Genomic DNA, 22,929 nt, shown 5'->3' on the forward strand with positions numbered 1-22,929 from the left:
TTTCCTATTGGCCTCAGTTGCTTTTAAGGTATCTGCTTTAGTTTCTCTGCGTTAAGGGCAACAAATGCTAGCTAGTTTTTAGGTGTCTTACCTATCCTCACCCCTTCCTTGTGTGCTCTCGCTGTTATCATGTGCTCAAAGTCCAATCCCCTTGTTGTGTTTGCCCTTGATCTAATGTCCACATATGAGGGAGAACATACAATTTTTGGTCTTTTGGGCCAGGCTAACCTCACTCAGAATGATGTTCTCCAATTCCATCCATTTACCAGTGAATGATAACATTTCGTTCTTCTTCATGGCTGCATAAAATTCCATTGTGTATAGATACCACATTTTCTTAATCCATTCGTCAGTGGTGGGGCATCTTGGCTGTTTCCATAACTTGGCTATTGTGAATAGTGCCGCAATAAACATGGGTGTACAGGTGCCTCTGGAGTAACCTGTGTCACAGTCTTTTGGGTATATCCCCAAGAGTGGTATTGCTGGATCAAATGGTAGATCGATGTCTAGCTTTTTAAGTAGCCTCCAAATATTTTTCCAGAGTGGTTGTACTAGTCTACCTTCCCACCAACAGTGAAAGAGGGTTCCTTTTTCCCCGCATCCTCGCCAACACCTGTTGTTGGTGGTGTTGCTGATGATTCAACCTTCCTTTTTTAAAGTGTAGAATGATAACTGAGTAGGGTTTGCCTTGGTATTTCAGACATGCATATATCATACTATAATCAGATTAACCTCTCTTGTTACTTTTTATCCATTCTTTCAATAAAAACCAAGGCCTAGGATGACTGGGAAGGAGAGACTCCAAAGGGTTTCCAAAAGGATTTGCATATGATGCCTATGTTATCTCGACTGTGGTGGTGGTATAACAAGTAGCATGTATGTGAATACATGTATTTTAGAATATTGTACCTCACTGTATGTTAGTCTCCCCAGTAAAGCTGTTAAAAATAATAAAGCCTAGTTGGGCACCAGTAATTCATGCATGTAATCCTAGGGACTTAGGAGGCTAAGATCAGAAAGATCATGGTTCACAGCCAGTCCAGGCAAAATAGCTAGCAAGACCCCATCTTAACCAATAGCTGGGCTTAGTGGGGCACATCCCACACTACACTGAAGGCTGAAATTGCAAGGATCACAGTTCCTGACCAGCCCAGGCAGAAAAACTTAGTGAGATCCAATTTCAATGAAAAAAGCTGGGCATGATGGTGAGCAACTGTCATTCCAGTGATGGCAGAAAACACAGGAAGATTAAAGTACAGGCTTGTCTGGGCAAAATAACTATCTCCAAAATAACTACAGAAAAAGGGCTGGAGGTGTGGCTTAAATGGTAGAGTGCCTGCCTAGTGAGCACAAAGGCTTCAGTTCAAACTCTAGTACCACCAAAATAACAATAATAAAGTGTAAGGCCATAGATCAAATCACTGTATAGTTGTACAAGCTTTTAATAAGACATCAAAGAGAACGAATGTTCTGTCCAGCTCAGGGGAGGCTCTCACAGAAGCCCAATCTCACACAGCAGTAAGTCACTACAGGGAGAGAGACAGTTGAAAGAAATGGTAAGTGTGGTTTCTTAGCTTGAAGTGGGCTATCCTAAAGCACACAGAAACTCCTTTTTTTTTTTTAAACACGAGTTGTACTGGTTAGACCACCACCAGCCTGGGCTAAGAGGCACTGAGACTGTCCAAATTGCAAAAAAGGTCTCTGGGCTTTAACTTTCTCTGGTAAAGAGGCCGCCAAAGACATCTACGGATCCACCAATGTCAACTACCTCTGCAGGAACTGCTTGGAGTATGACAGAAAAGATGGTATGAGCACATTCAAGAGCTGTGGAGACATGGAAGACGGCGTCCTTTCAGGGAGCAGATGGTGCGTGCATCAGGGAGCGCTCTATCCAGAGTGGGGGCCCTGCCAAAGCCGATGTTTCTACCTGCTAGGGTTTCAGCCTTATTAAGGATTAGCACCTTGGCTTCAAAGGGGGTGTTCATTGCTCTTCTATCCCGTTTCCCACTGCATACTGGGTGTGTGAAGACAGGATTTTCCCATATTCGCTGGGATCAAAAACCCAGATCAAAAACCATGACACAGGATTTTTTGTAGATTACAAGGCCCCAGGTTTGGGGCCTTATACCACAGGGGAGGAGACTTTCGAAGGTCTTCAGGGAGGTGAGCATGTTTTGCATATAGAAAGATGTGTGTGTGTGTGTGTGTGTGTGGTAAGGGGGATTGAACTCAGGGCCTTGCACTTGCTAGGCAAGCACTCTACCAGTTGAGCCACAGCTCCAGCCCTTTTAGCTTTAGCTGTTTTTCTGATAGGATCTCTACTGACCCTCCACACACCTCAGAATACAATCCTTCTATCTGTGACTCCTGCATAGTTTGGATGACAGATGTGAGCCACCATATCCAGCTTGTTCTTTGAGATAGGGTCTCACATTTTTGCTCAGACTGGCTTTGGACAGTGATAACCCTATCTCCCAAGTAATTGGGATTACAGCTGTGAACCACTGTGCCCAGCTGGATGTGCACAATTTTGAGCAGAGAGCAGACTGTGGTATATTGGTTTCATACATGGTCCTGAGTCTATATCTTCCACCTTTTTGCTATGGCTTTTCATCTTTGCCCATCAAGATGTAGAATCTATCTTCAGACCCTCTGAATCTGAGCTGACTTTGTAGCTTTGTGAACAGATGCAGAAAGGATGCAGAAGAAAGATGGTGTGCCACCTTTATTCCTCTGTTCTCTTGGTCTCTTTCTTATTTCCCTGCCTGCACCATGATAAAAGTCTGGGCTAGCCTGCGAAAGGATGACAGGTCCTGTGAATGAGCTGAGGTATCTCAGTTGACAGCCAGACAACCTAAAAAAGCAGTAACCTGGCTGACCTCAACCCATTGTGCATGAAAGAGAGAGCCCAGGGAAGACCAGAATAACTTTCTGGTGGAGACCCACCTAAACCATCAAACTGCAAACTGTGAGTTTAGTAAATGCTTGTTGTCTAGGCCACTAAAACTTGGAGAGGGCTTGTTACACAGCACTAGATAACAGATGCACACGCATCATCTCTTTGCAGGATCTGCCTCATTTGCTTTCTGTTGGTACACTGATACCATGGGGGCTGGGTCTAAGCACGTCTCAGCTGTGAGTGTTCCATGTTCTTAGTGAGTTGAACAAAGACTTAGACAAAATGCATAGAAGTAGCAAGCAAAGCATAGATTTACTGAAAGTAAAATACACAATTACAGACAGGAGCAGACCTGAGCAAAGGAGCTCAAGGCCTCAGATTCTCTGTTAGGGCTGTAATTAAGGCTGAAGCTGGGGCTGAACACCTGACAGTTTTGAATGACAGGAGGGTATTACTTTTTTTTGACTGTGTATATCCCTTCCCATAATGCATTGTTATAATTACATACATGAGATGCAGTCCATATGTATGAAGTTTTAAGTATATGTGGGTGGGGGTGCCTCAAAGGGTCATCTGAGGACAGGTTCCCCACCTCAGTGCAAGTGCTAGCTCCTAGTCTTTCCCTTGTGCACAAACATCTTCTTTTATTATGATGTAGCAGCTACTGAGTTAACCACAAAAAGGGCATTCCAAGGACATTCTCAACTAGATGTCTCCTGCAGGGGGCATATCCTAGGTGGGACTTTTATGACATTTTACCTGGCAGTCTCCACCCCCTCCTAACTGAGCTGTACTTCCCTATTCTCCTGCCTCAACACAACCCAATGGTGCTACAGATGACGAGTGCCATAGCCCAGGCCTCTGGCTGTGACTTGGAGCACAGCCCCAGCCAGCAATGAAATATGATAGAGAAGTAAACCATTCTGAATGTGGGGTTATCACTTCAATTCAGCCTAAACCATGCAAGCTGGTCCAGTGGTTGAGCCGGGATTAAACCTCAGATGTATTGGACTCCAAAGTCCCTTTTCCTATTCATAAATGAAGGGGCAAAGAAATGATTTTTGTCCAAAGAATAAGCTCAATAGAACTAACTGAAATAGAAAAAGAGAGAGGGAAAAATATTAAAGACAACAAATCAGTGCACTTGAGACAGCAAAGGTTAGGGGAATGGTATTTTGTGTCCAGAGGTCAAAGAATCTAGGGAGATGTGGAGAAATGGGAGCTCGTCCTGCCCCCACCCTCCAGAGCTGGGCTGCACCAATATGAGAGTTGGTTGCTTCCACCTCCCATCCCAAAGTGTCTGGAGAGTTGACTCAAAGCAGGCATAGTAGGGCTGGCTGTCTGCACAGGTGTGGTGCCAGCAGGCTCTCTCTGATCAAGGGACTTCAGCAATCAGGCAAAGAAGGAGCCTCAGACTGGGCCATCCAGAGTCCCAGGCGGGGGTGTGTCCTGGCTGTGCCATCCCAGCCATTGTTCATGCTAGACATTGCTCCTCTAAAATAAGATGGAACAAAATGGCTTCTCAGTACACAAACCTCTTCGGCCCAGAAATAACCAATATCATCTAATTAACCAGCTCCAATCCTTAATTTGACATCTCATGATATCCATCAGCAACTGTGAATTCCAACTCAATTCCTCTGCTTCTATTTGAGTTCTCCAATTTAAGTGACTTTTCCAGACACCAAACTTTAATTCTATGCAAATCAACAAATGCTTATCTGGGCCTATTATGTACATAGAGCTATGGCCAGGAAATAAATAAAACATTCACTCTGCCTCCAGGTTCTCACAATCTAATGAGGGAGAAAGCTACATGTAAAAGGGACCATCATCTCAGGCAGAATTTGATAAGGGCTGTAATACAGGGACACAAGCAATGAGAAAGCAGGAGGAAGGAGCAAGATTCAAACTCTGAGTTCCTTCAAATGCCAGAACTTACTTGTTTTTAGTACACGTTCTCTACAACTTCATGCTTATTGGTTGTACCTCAATAAAGAGTGATCTTAAGGACACACTTAAGCGTTGGTGGTGACTCTGGCAATATCAATAAGGATAATTACAGCATAGGGACCAACTGTAGGAAAGATGCTGGCCTCTACTAAGGCCCCAGGATGCTATCCTGGAGTCCTCTGACTCATGTCCCCTTCTCCGTGGGTGAAGGGTTCCATATGTTGTCACTTTTGTTTGTCAGTCACTGCCTTTGTCCCGCTAACTTACATCACACACAGGTACTGAGGACTTCTCGACCTTCTTACTGAGTAAAATGCATATACTGTGCAACCTACTTCAGAGCTTTTGGCTATCTTCTTAATGGCAGGGGTTGCAATTCTGACCTTCAGATAAATAGGATTACAGTGTTATTGTCATTCCTAATATTGCTGGTAACCAGGAGGAACCATTCTTCACACCAAGTAACCAGGAGATGGAAAGCATCTTCACACACTATAATAAATAAGAAAAGCAAACTTTAATAAGGCAAAAACAGACCTTGACAAGTCATATAGACCAAGGAACCTGCCATATATTTGCATGTGTTATGAGTTAATAAAACTGCAGAGATGGGAAAGAGACCCTTCTTGTTCTGTTGCCTGCAGATCACAGCAAGTATATGTCAGAGCCTCGCACACAGTGGTGCTCAATAAATGCAAATGGAATACAAGTAGATTAATCACAGAAGCTGTGTGGGTAAAGGACGGGAAACCTGCTCATAGCCATTAGGATAGAAAAGTGAATATTCTTCTGATGTAAGCTGACAGATTTCTCACTCTAATCACATATTCCTTAATTTAGCCAAGAAATTTATTCAATACACATTTATTGAGGCCATGCTATGTTTCAGGCACTATTTCAGGTACTGGGCTTATTGCAGTGAACAAGCCTTCATGGAGATGGTATTCTGGGGTGGCACAGACAATGAAGAAGCAAACAGATTATCTTAAAATCAGGTTGAGATATGTTCCATTAAAAAAAAAAACAGCAATAAGATAGTGGCAGGTGGGGGGTAAGTTGCAGATTGTGTCTGTGCAGGCCTGTGCAAGCAAATGACACACATGTAAGTGTGAGACATGAGCCACAGGTCTCCACTTTGGGGCCTTTCCATTTGTTCTAAAGAAAAAAACATTAGGGCAGCCAGCACAAAGAATCTTGTGGAAAGAGCTGAGAATGGAAATGGTAATACGGAGTAACTTAAAAGGTGTAAAATACGTTTGTAAACATGAGTGAGAGGAAGAGGAAGAGAAGGGAAAAGGGAGAGGGAGAGGGAGGGAGGGAGATATTTGTTGTCAATGCCTCCCAACCTCAATTTGAAGGGCAGAAGTTAATGATTTTAAAACCGCCCCTCACCTCACCCAGGTGGTGGTGGCAGGTGTGGAGGGCTGAAGGCAGATGTGGGGCAAACACCTGTGGCCTCAGGGAAGCCCCCTCCTCTCTTTGCCCTAACACCACTGCCTGCAGGAGTGCTTCTGTGGGTCTCTCAAAAGGATTTGTTAGCACTGGTGGTTGTCAATGCCTCACAGGGTGTGGGAGGTGCTGACAGCAGGGACAGGGCCACAGGCCAGGCTAGACTGGGCCAAGCATGGGCTTTTTGTGTGGGTTCTGGCCCTAGAACTCGAGCCTTAACCCTTTGAGGGTAAAGACAGCCACCCTAAATTGCTGGGATTTGGAATAAACAAAAATGAGAAATATACAAAAGGGGAAGGTGTCAGTGAGGCAAACCTTCTTATATTTCCCTAGTGGCTCTTAATGACTATCTCAAGGGACTCCAGAGTGACAGAAAGAGCCACCCCTCTCTCCTGACAGCATAGGAAGAGGAAGTCCTGGGATGGGGTCATAGCCTAGAAAGAATATAAAGAAGGGGGCAAGGGATATCTGATAGCCTGGGACCAACTGTGATACTCTAGGGTCCTGCTCTCAGTTACTTTGTCATCCAGACTCTATGGCCAGGCCCAAAGAGTGGGGAGACCCACACAGGTATGAATGGATTAAGTAGGATATTTACTTTCTACTGGAACTAGGGAATATATGATACTTGCAGAGGCCACAACAAAACACAATAACAGGTGAGGGGGGATTAACTTCTTCCAAGAAATATTTTAGGAATTTTAAAGAAGAATCCCAACACCAAAATGAGTAGGAAGAACTGAGGCTTACCTTTCTTTTCTGCCTTGTAATCCAGTGGACTAAACACTGCCACTGGGATTCTACTTACTTTTCAACCCCTTTCAGATGGATGGAGAAATCCTCTAGCAATACCTTTTGTTAAGAACATTTTAAATTCCATGTATTCTCAGCTCTCTGAAAGTAATTCTGCTTTAACAAGACTTTTTATTAATTAGTATCTTCTGTGGAGATTCCAGTTCTCCAAAAATGCTTTGAAGTGTAACTTCCTGGCATTATTCTTCATCTTAAGATACCCTTCTTCTCAGCCTTGGAAAGCGTTTGATAATAACCAATTTCAAGTTTAACAGCAAAAAACATTAGTACTAATATTTCCAATTTTCTGTTACATGAAGATGCAAGAACACCATGGAGTTTTGATTTTGACAAAATCTATAGACTCAGATGCTTAAAAGATAGATTATTCTTTGGGGCTTCTTAGGATAAAATTGAGTCAAGTTTGTGTCAGCCTGAAAATCAAATTGTGAATATTGTCATAATGGAAATTTCTTACATTTGTAAGCCAGTCCCTTCTTCAGAACTGGAAAGTGGGGGTCGGGAAGGTGTGTAGCCCTTGACTTCTCTTGCCTAATTCTGTATTCTGTTTAGTCTTTTGATGTTAATACTTTAAATTACTCCGAGTACTTTTCCACCACGAGGGTTTTAGTCCTTCTTTCAAACATCTATAGATATAATGATCTGATTCCCCAGATGCCATGAGAAGTTTTATGAACTCTTTTAGAGCCCTTCCCTGGAGAAGGTGCATTTAATAGATGAAAATGTCATGTTTCATTAGTACATTCATGCTCACACAAATTTAGTCTTCGGAAAAGATAGTGCTTATAAAACTGAAACCAAAATTGACAAATTGTGCCTCTGTTTAAAAGCTGAAATCCTCAAATGGAGAGTCATGCTCACACACATCAGCCTGAATCCATAAAACATTTACTTTCCCCTGGAATAAAGATTCTCCTGCTGAGACTTCTCCAGGAAGGCAAATCTAGAGACCCATGTCCTAAGTCTTGGAGATCAGAGGCTGGGTTCCGTGGGAGCTGGGTACTTTTAGCCATAGTCTGACCCCTGCACGGATGTGGATACAGAATTGGGTGACTTTGACCCTCACTGTTTATCACCTCTGAGGTCTCTACTGCACTCTGCCTTCAGAACCAGGGGCCCACTATGAAAACAGAAATGCCAAGTGCAGAAATTCTGTGAAGTTAAGGAGTGAAGTAGGTCCCATCCACTGGAGACACACTGAAGAGTTTTAAAATGTATCCTGCCAGTGAGCAGAGCTTCACAAATGGAGATTTGCATTCTTCATTTCTGATCCTAAGAAAATATGCCCCCCAGGCTTTGACCAGCCTACCAATACCAACATGTGCAGGAGTCTGGCAAAGCATCAAAATCTGCAACCCTAGGCTCAGGAGAGAATTCAAATCCTGCCACGTAACCACTCAGCAACTTTGATCAAGTGATTTAATCTCTCTGAGTCCTCCTTTTTATTATTTAGGATTTGTTAATGAAACAAGGAGACTTCATGTGAAAATTCCATACGTGTACATAGTGTATTTTGAGCAAGTTCACTCCATTATATTATCGTAACCCGGCTCCCTCCTCCTTTCCTTTTAAAAACAATGTTTGGTGGGTTTCTTTATGGTATCTACAAATATACATTATATATATATAATGTAACATACTATGATCCCCTACCCTCTCCATTTCCCCTCCTCCTCTCATTAACCCCCTCCTCAACCTCCCACATCCAGTGTCCCATTTACACTCTCCACATCTTCTTTATGTCCTTTCTTTGAGGACACTGAGATATCCTCAAAGAATTATTGTAAGCAAGATATGCTTATTCATTTATTTGTTTGACAAATAACTACTGAAAACTATGTGCCTGAAACTATTCTAGGTGCTGTGAAGATAGCAGTGAACAAACCAATGAAGTCCCCATTCTCATGGAATTCACATTTTTAATGTTTTCTTAAATTGTCAAAATTGTGTATATTTATATGCAACATGTTTTGAAAACTATGTATATATATGCACAATACATTGTGGACTAGCTACATTGAGTTAATTAACATATATTACCTCACATAGTTATCACTCCAGGGGTAAGAATACTTAAAATCTACTCACTCTTAGCATTTTTCAATAATACATTGTTATCAGGTATAACATAATTGCATGTTCACATTTTAATGCAGGGCGACAGATGACAACTCATATATAAAGATTATGTTGGGTAGTGATAAGTACTAGGAAGAAACATTTTAAGAGCATCAACCTGACTATGGTGTTGAGAGGCAGAATCAGAGAGACCAGGGCCATTGTAATAAGTGATTCAAGAAAGGTGGCTATAGAACAGCAATCCAATTCTAGATTCATTTTAAAAGCGAGGATGACAGAATTTGCTGAAGTTTTGAAAGTGGAGTATAAGTAAAAAAAAATGTAAGCAAGGAAAAGTCCCAAAGTCTTAGATCCAAGCAGTAACAGAATAAGTGTTGGAATCATTGACTGAAATGGGTTTGCCTTGGAGAGAAGCAGGTCTGTGTATGAGCACATGGGGTATGTGTGTGTGTGTGTGTGTGTGTGTGTGTGTGTGTGTGTGTGTGTTGGATATGATCATTTTGTGATGCCTGTGAGACGTTCAAGTAGAGCTGTTGAGCAGGCAGTTAAGGATGCGAGTTGAGACTTCAAGGAGAGAAGTTGGGAATGGAGATATAAACATAAGAATTGTCAACATCGCAATGGTATTGAAAGCCCTGAGACTAGAGCTCTAGAAGAAAATAGAACCAAGAATGAAGACCTGGATAAGGCAGACTATGAAGACTGCTGAGAAGTGGAAGAGCCAGCAAAGGAGAAAAGTAGCAAAGTAGGAATGGGAGGGTGGGTCAAATGGAGGAAAACCAAGAAAATTCCTTATGCATCAATTAAATATTCTACACCGTAGTGCTTCTGAATTTCATTTTACAGCAAAGAAAGTGTAGAAATGTGCTCAGACCCATGCAATTCTTTGATCTTACCATACACCACATAGTAAGAAGCACCTGGTCTAAGAGAATGGCATACCTAAGACTCGGGTATGCACCCAAGACAACACCTAGAAAGTATGGGATTCTGTCTTATAGGATGCATTGTGTGCACGGAGTCAGTAACAAGTACAGGGTACTATTTTCTCCATGGTGAATCAAGGGATGGAAAGGGAGTACCTCCTCTTATTATTCCACTCAATAGCCCCCACACAGAATTGTTCTTTCCATCCTGCTGATTTGGAGGTCTTGGTACTCAAGGAAAGAATATGTCCACCAGGAGGCACAAAAATGAGGCTGCTGAATTGGAAGTAGAGACTATTCCCGGGCCAAGGGAGGCTTCTCATGAAAATGAACTAATAAACTGCTATTATCCAAGGACTATCAATCCTGCTTGCCAGGGATAAATCGGGTTGTGATCAGAAAGGTAATGTCTGAAATCCAGTGGGTTCTCTGCAAAAGTCAGCACCATGGTGGAATGGAGTGTGGGGACACGCCACCAGTAAAAAACCCCAACCAGACGAGGATGAGAGAATATGGAAAGTCCAGCAAGAGAGTGTCGACTGTGGCCTTGTGATCAGAAACAATGCCTGTAATATCTCTGCCTATGTCTTTCCTACTTGTATATATAGTAACCAGTAACATCTTTCCATGCTCCTCTCTCATTACTTTATATTAGAGATTATTGGCAGTGATTAACTTCAAGATTTAGTCTTTATAGTACAGATATTCATGTGGAACTATAACTGAATTAGAAAAAACAATTAGCCTCACCACAGATGGATCCAGTGACTGTTGAGATTTGTGTCTTAACATTCTGGGGAGATAACACATTCATCTGTACAAAGGATAATTGCATCTGGTTGGGTGAGCACACAAGTTGATGCATGAAAGTTCAAGTATGTGTGTGGTAGCTGAGTTACCAAGGGGATGGACAGCTGGTGAATCACCTGCAGTCTCAGCCCCAACCCTCTCTTCTAGATTTTGCTCTGGGATATGGTGCTAGGATATGAGATGAGAGTTCTCGTCTGCCACCTGGATTCCTGGTAGGTGTTGCATGCAGAGGCCCAAGAAGGAAGGGGACACCCTTGCTCCTGCGGCCTCACCACAGCAGTGGTCTTCACCCTGACCTTGGCAGTTGAGTCCAGTTTCCAGCTCTTCCAATACCAGTTGAGAAGTGTCCCCTTCTCAGATGTGAGTCCCAACATCACAGGATCCCTCAACTCTCTGCAAGCTACTAGGTTCTTATAACCTCCATTATCTTCCCTTTGTCCATCAACCTTGAGCTAGAATTGCTTCCTGCAGTTACTATTGGTTGCAACAAAATACCCTCTTATGTTTTCCATTCTTCTGACCCAATCCTGACCTGAACTCTAACAGTACTGACCCATCACTATGTGAAGAAAGTATTTTAAGAAGCAAACAGAGCTGGGCATCAGTGGCTCACACCTATAATCCCAGCTACTCAGGAGGCACAGATCAGGAGAATTGCAGTTCAGTCAGCCCAGGAAATAGTTTGCAAGACCCTATCTCGAAAATACCTAATACAAAAAGGGCTGGTGGAGTAACTCAGGGTATAGGCCCTGAGTTTAAGCCCCAGTACCACAGGGAAAAAAAAAAAAGCAAACAGTAATCAACTTTATCAAATGCTGCTCAGAGGGTGCATAAGATGAGAGTTGAGAATTGACTCTGGCTGTTACAGTGTGGAAACAAAAAGCTTAGCACAGGGCTCTCCATAGAGTAAGTGCTCAATAAATGGTAACTGCTACTACTTTTCACTGCTATTGTTACTATTACTACTTTCTTCTCTGGGACAATTATTGCCTGGTCTCACTTCATGTCATCGCCAGACTGGCCTTCAGCAATCAGACTCACTCAAGCACAAAAGCAGTGATTATACTCACAGCCCAGGTACAACAAGGGTACAGAGATGAGGGGAACGAAGCTACTCATCTCACAGCATGAAAGAAGGTAGGAAAGCTGATGATGGAGGATCTGTCCAAGGTCCCCCAGAACTACTATAGTCAAAAGGCTGTATTTAGAGCTAAGATTTGTTACAACATAGTAAGGATATACTGCTGGATTATGAAGAAAAAAGACACAGGCAGAGTCTACAGGAATCCACGGTCAGGCTTCCATTTGCTTTCTCCCTCCCATGTGGGGCCAGTGGAGCTCTTTCCCCTCAGCAACATGCAGACTATTTTTCTTCCCAGGGAGCTCATCAGAGCCAAAGGTTTGTATTAGGGGCTGGTCACCCAGGCAACCTCTGTGTAGCATGTACCAAAATTCCAGACTTCCAGGAGGAAAACAGATGTTTGACATAAATTGCCCAGTGAACTATTCTTATCATTTAAGGATAAACCAAGTTTCCCAAACACCAGCCTCATGCAGACTCTCAAGTATCCTTGGGTAGCAGTCTCAGGCCTGCTGGGCTAACTCCTTTCTGCACAGTGGAAACCATGCTCCCTCCAGTATCCAAGGACTCCATGCTGGCCTCCTAGCAACCTTGATATCCAAGTCCTTGAAAAGCCTTGCAAGATGGGCCCATCACTTTGGGGAAGATAAGAAATGACTTCCTGGGCATAGATCCAGAGAGCTGGTTGGAATAATCCCAGGCCTCGCATGGAAATTACTGAAAGTAAACTCTAAGAGCATCTGCAAAAAGGCTCATCACCTGTTTGTAATGCAGGCCTCCTGCTCAAGTACAGAGCAGGCACGAGATACCCTTCTCTGCAGTTCTTTGCAAACAGATCCTGCCCAACCCTTTGTCCCATAGACCTCCTTCCTACTATTTGCCCACCAAGATCCCAGCCCCCACTTTTCTGAACTATGGTAACAGCCCCTCATCTGTACCCCGGGGCACCTTGCCTCCCTCTCTTACCTGATATCTTGCTATCACCTACCCAAGAAGTTGGCTCCCTGGTGTCCACAACTAGGTAAAATGCATGTGTGCCATGGGTAAGACTCTCCTAGAACTCACATGGCCAGAATGTTCTTCCTTCCCATGATGATTCCCAAGTTCCTGTGATGTGCGGTGGATGGTTCAGCACCAGTTTCCTAAAAGGGCAAATACAGGGGGACAGATGTAGCACTGGCAATGACCCCAACTCAGCCTTTGTTTCCAGTACCCAGCTATCCAGGGAAAGCAGATCAGGGCAGGTCTTGGCAAGTGGTTGCTCCACCCTCTGGTCTTGCCCTGGGCTGCCTTAAAGGATGTGAGGTGAGGCCAGAAGTGGGGGGCTGGGAAGGGAGTAGAATGTAAGTCTACCCCACAGGCATTTGTTCTGCAGTCACAGGGAAATAAAAGGGGACAGCCCTTCCTCACTCCAACAGACCTGAGTTAGATGTTCACATGTGGGGCCACCAGACTGACTCTGCCACAGCCCTCATTGGGCCTGTGATCCATTCCTAGATATAATATATTCTAAAGCCAAAATATAAAAGTGATTTACTCACTTAAAACCAAGGGGAGAATGTGTGATCATTCTGTTACTGAGGGAAAAGGGAAAAATCTTGACAATTGTCATTGATAACGGGTCTTACTTGACTTCCATGTTCCTGGGCTGATTACTACAAATTGTGATTTTAGAAATGCACTAATCAGGAAGAAATCAGGGTCCTCCCTGAGAGAGGAGCCAGGCCACAAGAAATTCCAGCTGCTGGAGGCTCCTTGCAAAGCTGTAAGGATCCTTCACCCACAGCACAGTGGGCCTGGACTTTGAAGGAATCCCAGAGTCCATCTTGTAGAAAATTCTGGAAGCCATGCTTTGGCCCCAGTCAAGGCCATGGCCAGGTCTACCCTAAGAGCCTTCCTTGAATCCCATCCAGAAGATAAGACTCTTGAGCCACACTCAAGAAATGAGCTCCTGACACACAGAGAGTGGCTTCTTGCTGGTGCATCTGGGTGGTATGGACCCACAGAGGAGAGGCCCCAGTCTTGCTTGCAGAAAGGACACTGGCCAAGTGAGGCTCTCAGCCCTTTGTGGTAGAGTAGAAGGACCCCTAATGTGGCATGGCCTCTCTTGGCCCAACTGTGACCCTGAGTGTAAGACAGTCCTGCCCATAATTCTCTGTGACTAGAGGGGAAGAGAAAATGTTGGCCCAGACTATTCATACACAACACCCAATCAGAGTGGAACTGGGCAGGGGGGTTGATGAAATGAAATCTCTCCGGGGCAGAAGTGTGAGTTCAGCCTACCAGATTGGAGTAAGTGCAGTTCCCACTCTTGTTCCCAATTTTCCCCTCCCTCCAGTCAGGGCCACATTGCACTGTAATTGCTGCTCTGCTCTTTATGGGCAAGGACTGCCTTGAATTAATGACTAAGAAAGCATAAACCCCATGGATAACCAATGTGTGTATGTTAGTCAGCTTCCCATCACTACAACAAAACACCTGAGCTAGTTAACTTATAAAGAGAAAAGCTTACAGCTTCTGGTTTATAGCTGTAATCCCAGTTACTTAGGAGGTGGAGATCAGGAGGATTACAGTTTGAGGCCCAGGTTAAAAAAAAAAAGTTAGCAAGACTCTGTCTCAACAAATAAACCAGACAGTGGTGGCATGTAATCTCAGTACACAGGAAGCTAGATAGGAGGAACACACTCCGAGGCTGGGGGGCATGGCTTAAGTGGCAAAATGCCTGCCTAAGCAAGTGCAAGGCTCTAAGTTCAAATCCCCATCCTGCCACATAAAAAAAGAGAGAAAAAGCTTATTTTGGCTTATGGTTTGGGTTTTTTGTCTGTTCAATTGTTTGTTGTTTTGTTGTATTTACAGTACTAGAGCTTGATTGAGCCATGCCCCCAGCCCTTTTATTTGTATTTTGCTTTCAAGACAGGGTCCCACTAACTTTGTCCAGGCTGGTCTCAAACTCACAATCCTCCTGTCTCTGCTTCCCTAGTAACTGGGATTACAGGTATGCTTCACTATGCCCAATATGGCTCACAGCTTTGGTGGTTCCAATCCATGTTTGGGTGAACCTATTGCTTTTAGGCCTCTGGTGGGAGTGCAGGATAGCAATATTTGGGAGCACATAGTACAGCAAACTGCTCACTGTATGACAAGGAAGCAAGAGAGAAAGAGGAAGGGTCCCATAGTTCTTCTCAAGGGCTTGCCCCTACATCTAAAGAACTCCCATAAGCCCCTTTTCTAAAGGCCCACACCTTTGGGGGTCCAAGCCTTTGGGAGCATTCAACATAAAGATCATAGCAATGTGGGAAGCACTGAACTTGCTAGCCACCAGTCCTGGTGGCATGTGTAGTCGCCTACCAAAAAAGAACTTTGAAGAAAAATGCTGCTCCTATCTAGGTACCTGGGTGATAACACAGCATGGGCTGCCCTGGGGGACAGAGCTTCTGAGAGCAATCTGCCCAGGCACTACTTGTCACTGTAGTCACATATCTGGAGCCCTGACCTGTTGTGACTGCACTATACCTGCCGCATTGAATGCATTTGGCCTAGCCAGGGGAGATGGGCAGGCAGGGTGGCCTCCTGTAAAAACAGAATAGGAGTATAAAGTGCAAAGTGTAGCCAACAGTCTTGGTGCTCTGTCAGAGAGGCTGGGCCACAGCTTTCCTTCTGCAGGCCCAAGTGTTGGTGCTGAGGTCTGAGTGGGAACAGCGACTCCAGAGAAAAACCACCAGATCCTCACCATAGCAAAGAAAGCCCTGAGTACAGTTACCCCCAAGGCTTGTTTTGGGTACCACTGAGCCATGTGGATGGGAAAGCCAAGTAGCTAATGTCAACATGTCCTTGGAAGAAGTATTTGTTTAGCTTTTGGGATATGGCAGAAACCTTTGCACATCACAGAGAAGCAGAAAAAAGAGATTTGACACAGTCCATATTTTCCCAAGTCTTTTTGTAAGGTATGTCGGCTGAGGAGGACTGGAAGCATGAGGCACAGAAAGATAGTCAAGGTTTGCATATCTCAGGACCAGCTACAGGCACAGGCAAACCCTCATGAGAAAAGATGAATGTTATGTTTGTTATGCAGGGAGGGGCACTGGCGGACAGTTACATCTGCCATCCCCTAAATTAGAGCTATTTGTTCTCATGGAATTAATTGCAGAAATAAATAAAATTTATCTTCAATATTTGACATATGATCTTAAAATTTAGAATTCATGAGCTCACATTTTCAATAACTCACATATAAATATAGACAAACGGATTTTTTAATGCAAATTTAATATACAGTAGTTAAATTAATGATTTTTCTCGGTTCGTTTTTAATTGAGAAAAAAACCTCACTGCCACACCATATAAATCAAACTTGCCCAGCATGCTTGTGTGTTAGAGAAGTCGGCACGTTCACGGGCCATGCATCAAGATCCGATTTGCTTAAAACAAATGGCTCTTGTTTGCAGCTCCAAATGCAGCATCGTGTTAATACATATTCATAACTGGGCATTTCTTTTCTTTTTTTTCCCCTCTTTTGAGTCTTATATTTTCTGGATTGAAAACATAACCAAGGACTTCTGTTCCCGGGGGGCCATGTGAGTCAGGAATGCTATGTTTACTACAATTAAAGATGTGATGAAGCTTCTTCCACTGCCCTATATGCAGAGAAGGGCACCCACTTCAGAGCTGGAGTGGGCTGTGGGACTGTGTGTGGAGCCCTCCCTGCTGGGGCAAAGGGGGGCGGTGCAAGCACAAGGAGATGGTGAAGGACAGGACCCAGGACATGCAGCACTGCTAATTGCTCCTGAGCGTAGCTCATCTTGCTTCATCTGCGGTGATTGCCTCTTGATTTCATGCTGGATGGCTATACTGCTACCAGGAGCCTCTTGGTGAGTTTGTGGACCATGCCAAAAAGGCATTTTTATCACCAATTTAATGCCCCATGGCTGACAGGGAACAGGCGAGAGAGAGGAGCGATGCTACTGCTCAGGCATTAAGGGGATCATTAAGTGCTGCGTTAAGGAAACGGCTTGTTTTCAGTTACATGCCAGCAGAGGGCTGAAAGTGATGGGTAAGCAAAAGGTACTATTCACCTTGCCTGGCCAGCTGCTGCCCCCACTTACCTTGTCATTCCTGCCACCCTCTCAGGTGGCAGATGCAGGGCAAAGGCAGAGAGGAGAACACCCACCAGAGAAGAGCCAGGCTCACCCCTAACTCCAACTACTGCCTGTATGTCTCTGAGCAAGTGATTCAGCTGCCTCCCTTCCCTCACTTGTCGCTTCTCTGCCACCCTGAACTTCCGACTGACCTCTCTCTTACCCCAGACCACTTCTGCAAGTGAGACTTCAAAAAGGTCTCCAAGTACCCATGGAGGCCTTTCTTTGATGCTTGGCAGAGAGAGGTATGCACTGGTTTTCTGTCAAACCTAATCCCTGGCCTTTCTTTCTGTCCTAAATATCCAGGGACTCATCACTGAGATACAGAGTTTGTGAAACAGAAGCACTCAACCACGGGACTTGAAGCATTTCAAGAAATGGGAAACTGTCCTCATGGTACAATTAACTGGTGCGTGGCTATCGCCCACAGTGATGGCAGTCTGGAGAGATGGCTCCATGTAAGGGAGAAATCAGGCGTAGGTGAGGGCTGCATAATTTACAGATGACCTGGCGCAGCTGTAAATAATGAACATCCCCCAAATTATTATTCATTGTTTTACTAGGCATCCTGTTTCTTCCCAAAGACAAGCCCCAGGGATTGAGATATATATTTGTGACAAGATTTAAATGGCAGCCACATAGCCTACACCCAGAGGACCTGCTCCAAAGAGCCTGTAAATTCTTTCTTAACAGACAGTTGGTAGCATTCAACTCCAAACCACATGAACAGGGCCTGTCCAGCCCTGGCAGTGTCAGCCAATCAGTGGTGACAGAAATATAGTCCTACTTTTCAAAACACAAGGGCTAAGAACTGTCAGAAGCCTGCCGTGGAGACCCCTACTGTCCCCTGGGATAAGGGCCCTCACTCTTCTGGATGGTCATTGTGTTCCTTCTGCTAGGCATCTGGCTTTGAGATGACAAACCCTTTTCCCTCTCCATGCAGTTCAAAGTCAGCGTATTTTACATATGGCAGCTCAGAAGGAACGCTGCAGCAAACACAGAGGCAAGGTCATTAGTTAGCAGAGTTGGGAAGGGGGAGCTAAAGTGGTCCAAAGAGAACATTTCTGTCCTTATAGCAGTGTCTACAGAGAGAGAAAACAAACAGAGGTGCAGATAAAACAGAAGCAGAGAAGTGATTGACAGAGGCAATGAGTGGCTGCTCCACATGTCTACGCAAACTTATTCTGGTTTCCGTTGCTGCTGTAAGCCCTACTCCAATGGGCCTCCCCCTGCACCCCCCCACCCCCCAAACACACACACACACACACACACACACACACACACACACACACACACACACACCCCTTCTTTCCCTCATGCTCACTGGAATTATCTAAGCTTGTTAGGAAGTCACTTCATGCAGGTCATGATAGTAATGGAAGCTCTAGTCATTTATACTCCAGACAACACAGGCCCTGGCTAGTGCCAGGCGGATGCAATAGCCCCAGTTCCCAAGGGATGGATACCCATGAACCTGGCCCCAGCCACTGCCGGAAACTGCCGTAAATACACCCATCTCACTGCGTTTCAGCCATGGTCCTGAGGCTTATCGGCTTGGACATACGCCCAACTCATTTATTTTTGTTATTCTCCCCATAATCACTTCTAGAGGGGCATAATTTCCCTGACAAATGGTGCAGTTGTCAGATCCTCTGATTAAGAGGTTTGCACTGATTACTGTGAAATCACCCAGCACACAGGACTCCAGCAAGGAGCCATCGGACAGCACACAGGACTCTGGGAATCTCTGCTTTCTCCTCTGATGCCAAACGACAATCAAAGTTAGGAACATCCTACACATTTTCCATGACAAAGCTACCAGCCCTCTGGCCCTTGCTAGCTTGGGAAGATGTCATGTGCAAAAGGTCACAGCCCATACTCCACAGCCAGGGTGCCTGCAGTCAGACCCCAGCTTCCCACTCACTAGCTCTGCCCCTTATGCAGTGTTTTCAACATCTCCTCAGTCCCTCATCTCTAAAACGGGGAGAACTATTTTCAGAGAGAGGCTGATGGGATTAAATAGACTAAACGCTGTAATGTTAAGAAATGCTTAAACAGCATCGGCACACACAAGTGCTTTATGAGTGTTGGTGCAAATAAACGGGGCCCATGCTTTGAGCAGCTCATTTTGGGTTTTTGTTGTTTTTTTTTTTATTTTAAAAATATAGATTCTTGAAGAAAATTTTAATTTAAAAAAATCAAAAGATAAATTGAACAGTGCCTAAATCTTTATTTTTCATAACCTACATTTTTTCCAAATTAGACAGTTTTACATTGAATGACACAAAAGGAAACTTAAATTACCAATAGTTTACATGTAAGCTTGATTCCAGTCTTAATGAAAAGAAGTAGAACAAAAACAAAAACCCTCAAGAAAGCTTCCACATGACACTCCCATTCTGTGACTTGGCAGCTGTTAGTGCTTCTGGAATCTTCGATTGTCTGCTGCTTTGTGTGTAACAGGCTACAAAGCACACAAACCCACAACTACAGCTCACCGAAGGGGATACAAAGACAGGTATGCACCATTTGTCACCTGCTGTGATACACTGAACCAGTTTTTAAATGTAAACTGCAGAAATCCTGACTAATACAGCAACATAAGACTTTTTGCCACCCAGCAGTGGCACCAGTGATGCAGTGACAGGAGGGACTGCTCAGAGACATCATGACACCAACTTTTAAAGAGAGCAATTACTCGCAATTCATGTCTGGTGAAACAGAGCCAGATTCTTATTCCTATATTTCCAAAGGATAAGTATCATCACACAACTTTACAAGTTAAAATGTCATTTGTGACTACTGTGTCTCTGATTCTATAAACTGAGACACTAGAAGGAATGAGTAAATTAAAAAAATGTATGAAAACCACAAATCATTAGCTGTATATGACATAGCAACAGTCCACATGCACCCTCATGCTCATTTTGTTTGGTATCAGAATCAATCATATCTATTGGATGAGGCTCAGAAGCCATACCAATAATACAGCTTGGACAACTTATACGTGTGTCCACATCCATACAGAAGGTGACACTAGTCATGCATGTTCCCTCAATACTTACCAAGGCCAGGTGAGAGAACATTATTGCCTCCACTTCACATACAAAAGGACTAAGGCAAGAGGGATAAGGGAAAGGATTTATTCAAACTTATAAGGATAGAATAAATGAAAACAGTGCCACTTGACTCATTTGTCACTTTCATTCATGTTTACTCTGATCCACATATCAGGAATTTAGACAACACAGTCCCTGGCCTCAGGAAACCATAGAGACAGCTGGGCAACTGACTTCTATAGAAGCAAATCTTGCAATGGAAGTAGGATTGTATTGTGGGAACAGCAAGACTTGGAAGGCCAGTTTGGCCTGGACAGTTTTGTGTGGAAAGAAGCAAGAGCTGAGTCTTGGAAGATGAGAAGCTCACCACTGAAGAATGTGGGAATGACAATGCAAGTGTACACAAAGCAAAACTCACACCAGCACACAAATAAGCAATCGTGCCAAGTCTGGTAGCCACAAGCTGTATGGTGGATGGAGCCCATGCCCAGGGGCACACATAGGGGGAATTGGGATTGAGGTAGAGGCTAGCACCAGATCTCGAGGTCCCCATGTGCCACATCTCAAGGAATATGGATGCTATCTTGCAGTCAGCCAGGAGCTACAAGTTGAATCCAGGGCACAGGTTGTATGGTTGGATCTGCATGATAGAAAGATTAAGAAAAATGATTGCAAAACTGTAATCCCAGCTACTCAGGAAGATCACGGTTCAAGAGCAGACTAGAGAAAAAATTAGCAAGACCCCTAACTCAACAAATAAGCTGGGTAGGGTTGCATGTGCCTGTGATCTCAGCTACATGGGTAGCATAAGTGGGAGGATCACAGTCAGAGGCTGGCTCTGGGCAAAAACAGAAGACTCCATCTGAAATATAACTAAAGCAAAACAGTCTGGGGGCATGGCTCAAGTGGGAGAATCCCTATCTAGCGAGTATGAATCCCTGAGTACAAATCCCAATACTCTCAAAGAAAGAAGTGAAAGGGCAGTGAGCTCAGAGGCTGGGAGACAAAGTTTGAGTTCACAGACAAGATTGGAACTTAAGTATATTAACTCAATGTACATTTACTTAGCACCTATTATCTTCCAGGAACATATTGTGATGCAAAGATCAACAGTGACAGAACAAAGCTTCTGCCCTCTTGGAGTTTACATTTCAATCCAGCAAGAGGTGATGAGTCTCCCACCAGGGTGGTTATCATCAGACAGAAAGAAGAGAGCTGACACATATTAAGGGGGCCTTTCCAGGGTGGAGATTCTCCAAAACTCTCTGCAAACTTGCAGGTCTTTTTTTTTATTGTTTATTCATTTATTCATATCTATATACATTGTTTGGGCCATCTCTCCCTGCTGCCTCCTGCCTCCTCCCTCTCCCCCACCCCCTCGCTTCCAGACAGAACCTGTTCTGCCTTCTTCTCCAATTTTGTTGAGGAGAACACATAAATGATAGTAAGAAAGACATAGTGTTTTTGCCAGTTTGAGATAAAGATAGCTATACAGAGAGATTCCTAGCATTGCTTCCATGCACAAGTGTATTACAACCTGAATCAATTCATCTCTACCTGTCTTCTTCACTACTTCCCAGTCACCTTCCCATAGTGACCTCTGTCAGTTTAAGATTACTTAAACTGTGCCCTCTACAGTGGACACATCAGATACTTTCAAGTTTTAGTTCTATTTCTCCTGTATGTGTTCTCTCCTTAGTGTGTGACCCATGACCAATAATATTACTGCATTTGTTTTAGATCTAAAGTCTGCATATGAGGGAGAACATAAGATTTTTGGCCTTCTGAGCCTGGCTAACTTTGCTTAAGACGATGTTCTCCAGTTCCATCCATTTACTTATGAATGACATAATTTGGAAAGCCTTTCATCCCTCCTACTCACTAAAGAAAGTCCCCAAGACAACAAATTCAAACATTTTCGAGTTGCCAAACCTTCAGGTGCTTTGTTTATATACTTCCTCTATTCTTCAAATGTACATATACAACTCTCAAATTAAATATGTATATAAAAATGAGCAACTAGCTGCAGTTACTATAAATAGAGATTCAAAATAATAGTAGCTTAAATAAGCGAGGCATCAAGTTTCTTTCTTGTACAGTCAGCCCAGGCTGGCATAGTGGCTGTATGCCAGACTCGACTGCTCCACCCTTCTCAGGGTCTCATATTGCCTTTCCCCAACTCACACTGTATTTCAGAAGAAATGGAGAAAGAAAAGGAGAAACAGAAGTCACAGTCATTTCAGGGAACATCCTAGAAGTGGCTAACATTGGCCAGAACTCAGTAAATGGTCAAATCCACCTGTCAGTAGGCCGGAAGAGTCACATATACTCAACTAAATACTGATGGTTCTCAAGAAGAGAATGGATCTTGGGGATGCTCAGTTCTCTCTGGCAACAAAGGATTTTGTGCTCTGTCATTCACTTGAAGGTGTTTTATGACTTAGCCTCAGAACAGCCATCGTTCTCTGCTTTTCTCCTCCTAGTCATTGTGAGAACAGAAGAGAGTCTGTAGACAGAGCTCACACAAAAGTCAGACAGCTGGATTTAACCTTCAAAGGGGATAAATAGGTCTGACTGGGGACTCTTTTTCCTGTATTCAATTACTCTGACTTCTCCAATAAACATGTGACTTTGATGGGAACTGCTACAGGAGCCACGGTCCCAATGACCTACAGGGCAGAAACTCAAGCTTCGTTGCTGGCTTTCCTTGACTTTCTGTTGTGCC

The 22,929-nt window shown here is 43.9% G+C and overlaps 1 protein-coding gene and 1 long non-coding RNA gene across 3 annotated transcripts in view; one reads left to right on the forward strand and one right to left on the reverse strand.

Annotated features, from left to right (window-relative positions):
* The window catches only part of LOC141418160 (uncharacterized), a 306,302-nt gene that overhangs the window by 18,836 nt on the left and 264,537 nt on the right, over positions 1 to 22,929 (reverse strand). The window lies entirely within an intron of this gene.
* The window catches only part of LOC141418180 (uncharacterized), a 43,182-nt gene that overhangs the window by 3,093 nt on the left and 17,160 nt on the right, over positions 1 to 22,929 (forward strand). The window contains exon 2 of the mRNA XM_074058616.1: positions 1,728 to 1,866. Coding sequence (XP_073914717.1) covers positions 1,728 to 1,866 — 139 coding nt within the window. The remainder of the gene's footprint in view (positions 1 to 1,727; positions 1,867 to 22,929) is intronic.

This window comes from Castor canadensis, chromosome 16 (genome assembly GCF_047511655.1).
Source record: "Castor canadensis chromosome 16, mCasCan1.hap1v2, whole genome shotgun sequence".
Lineage (NCBI taxonomy): Eukaryota > Metazoa > Chordata > Mammalia > Rodentia > Castoridae > Castor > Castor canadensis.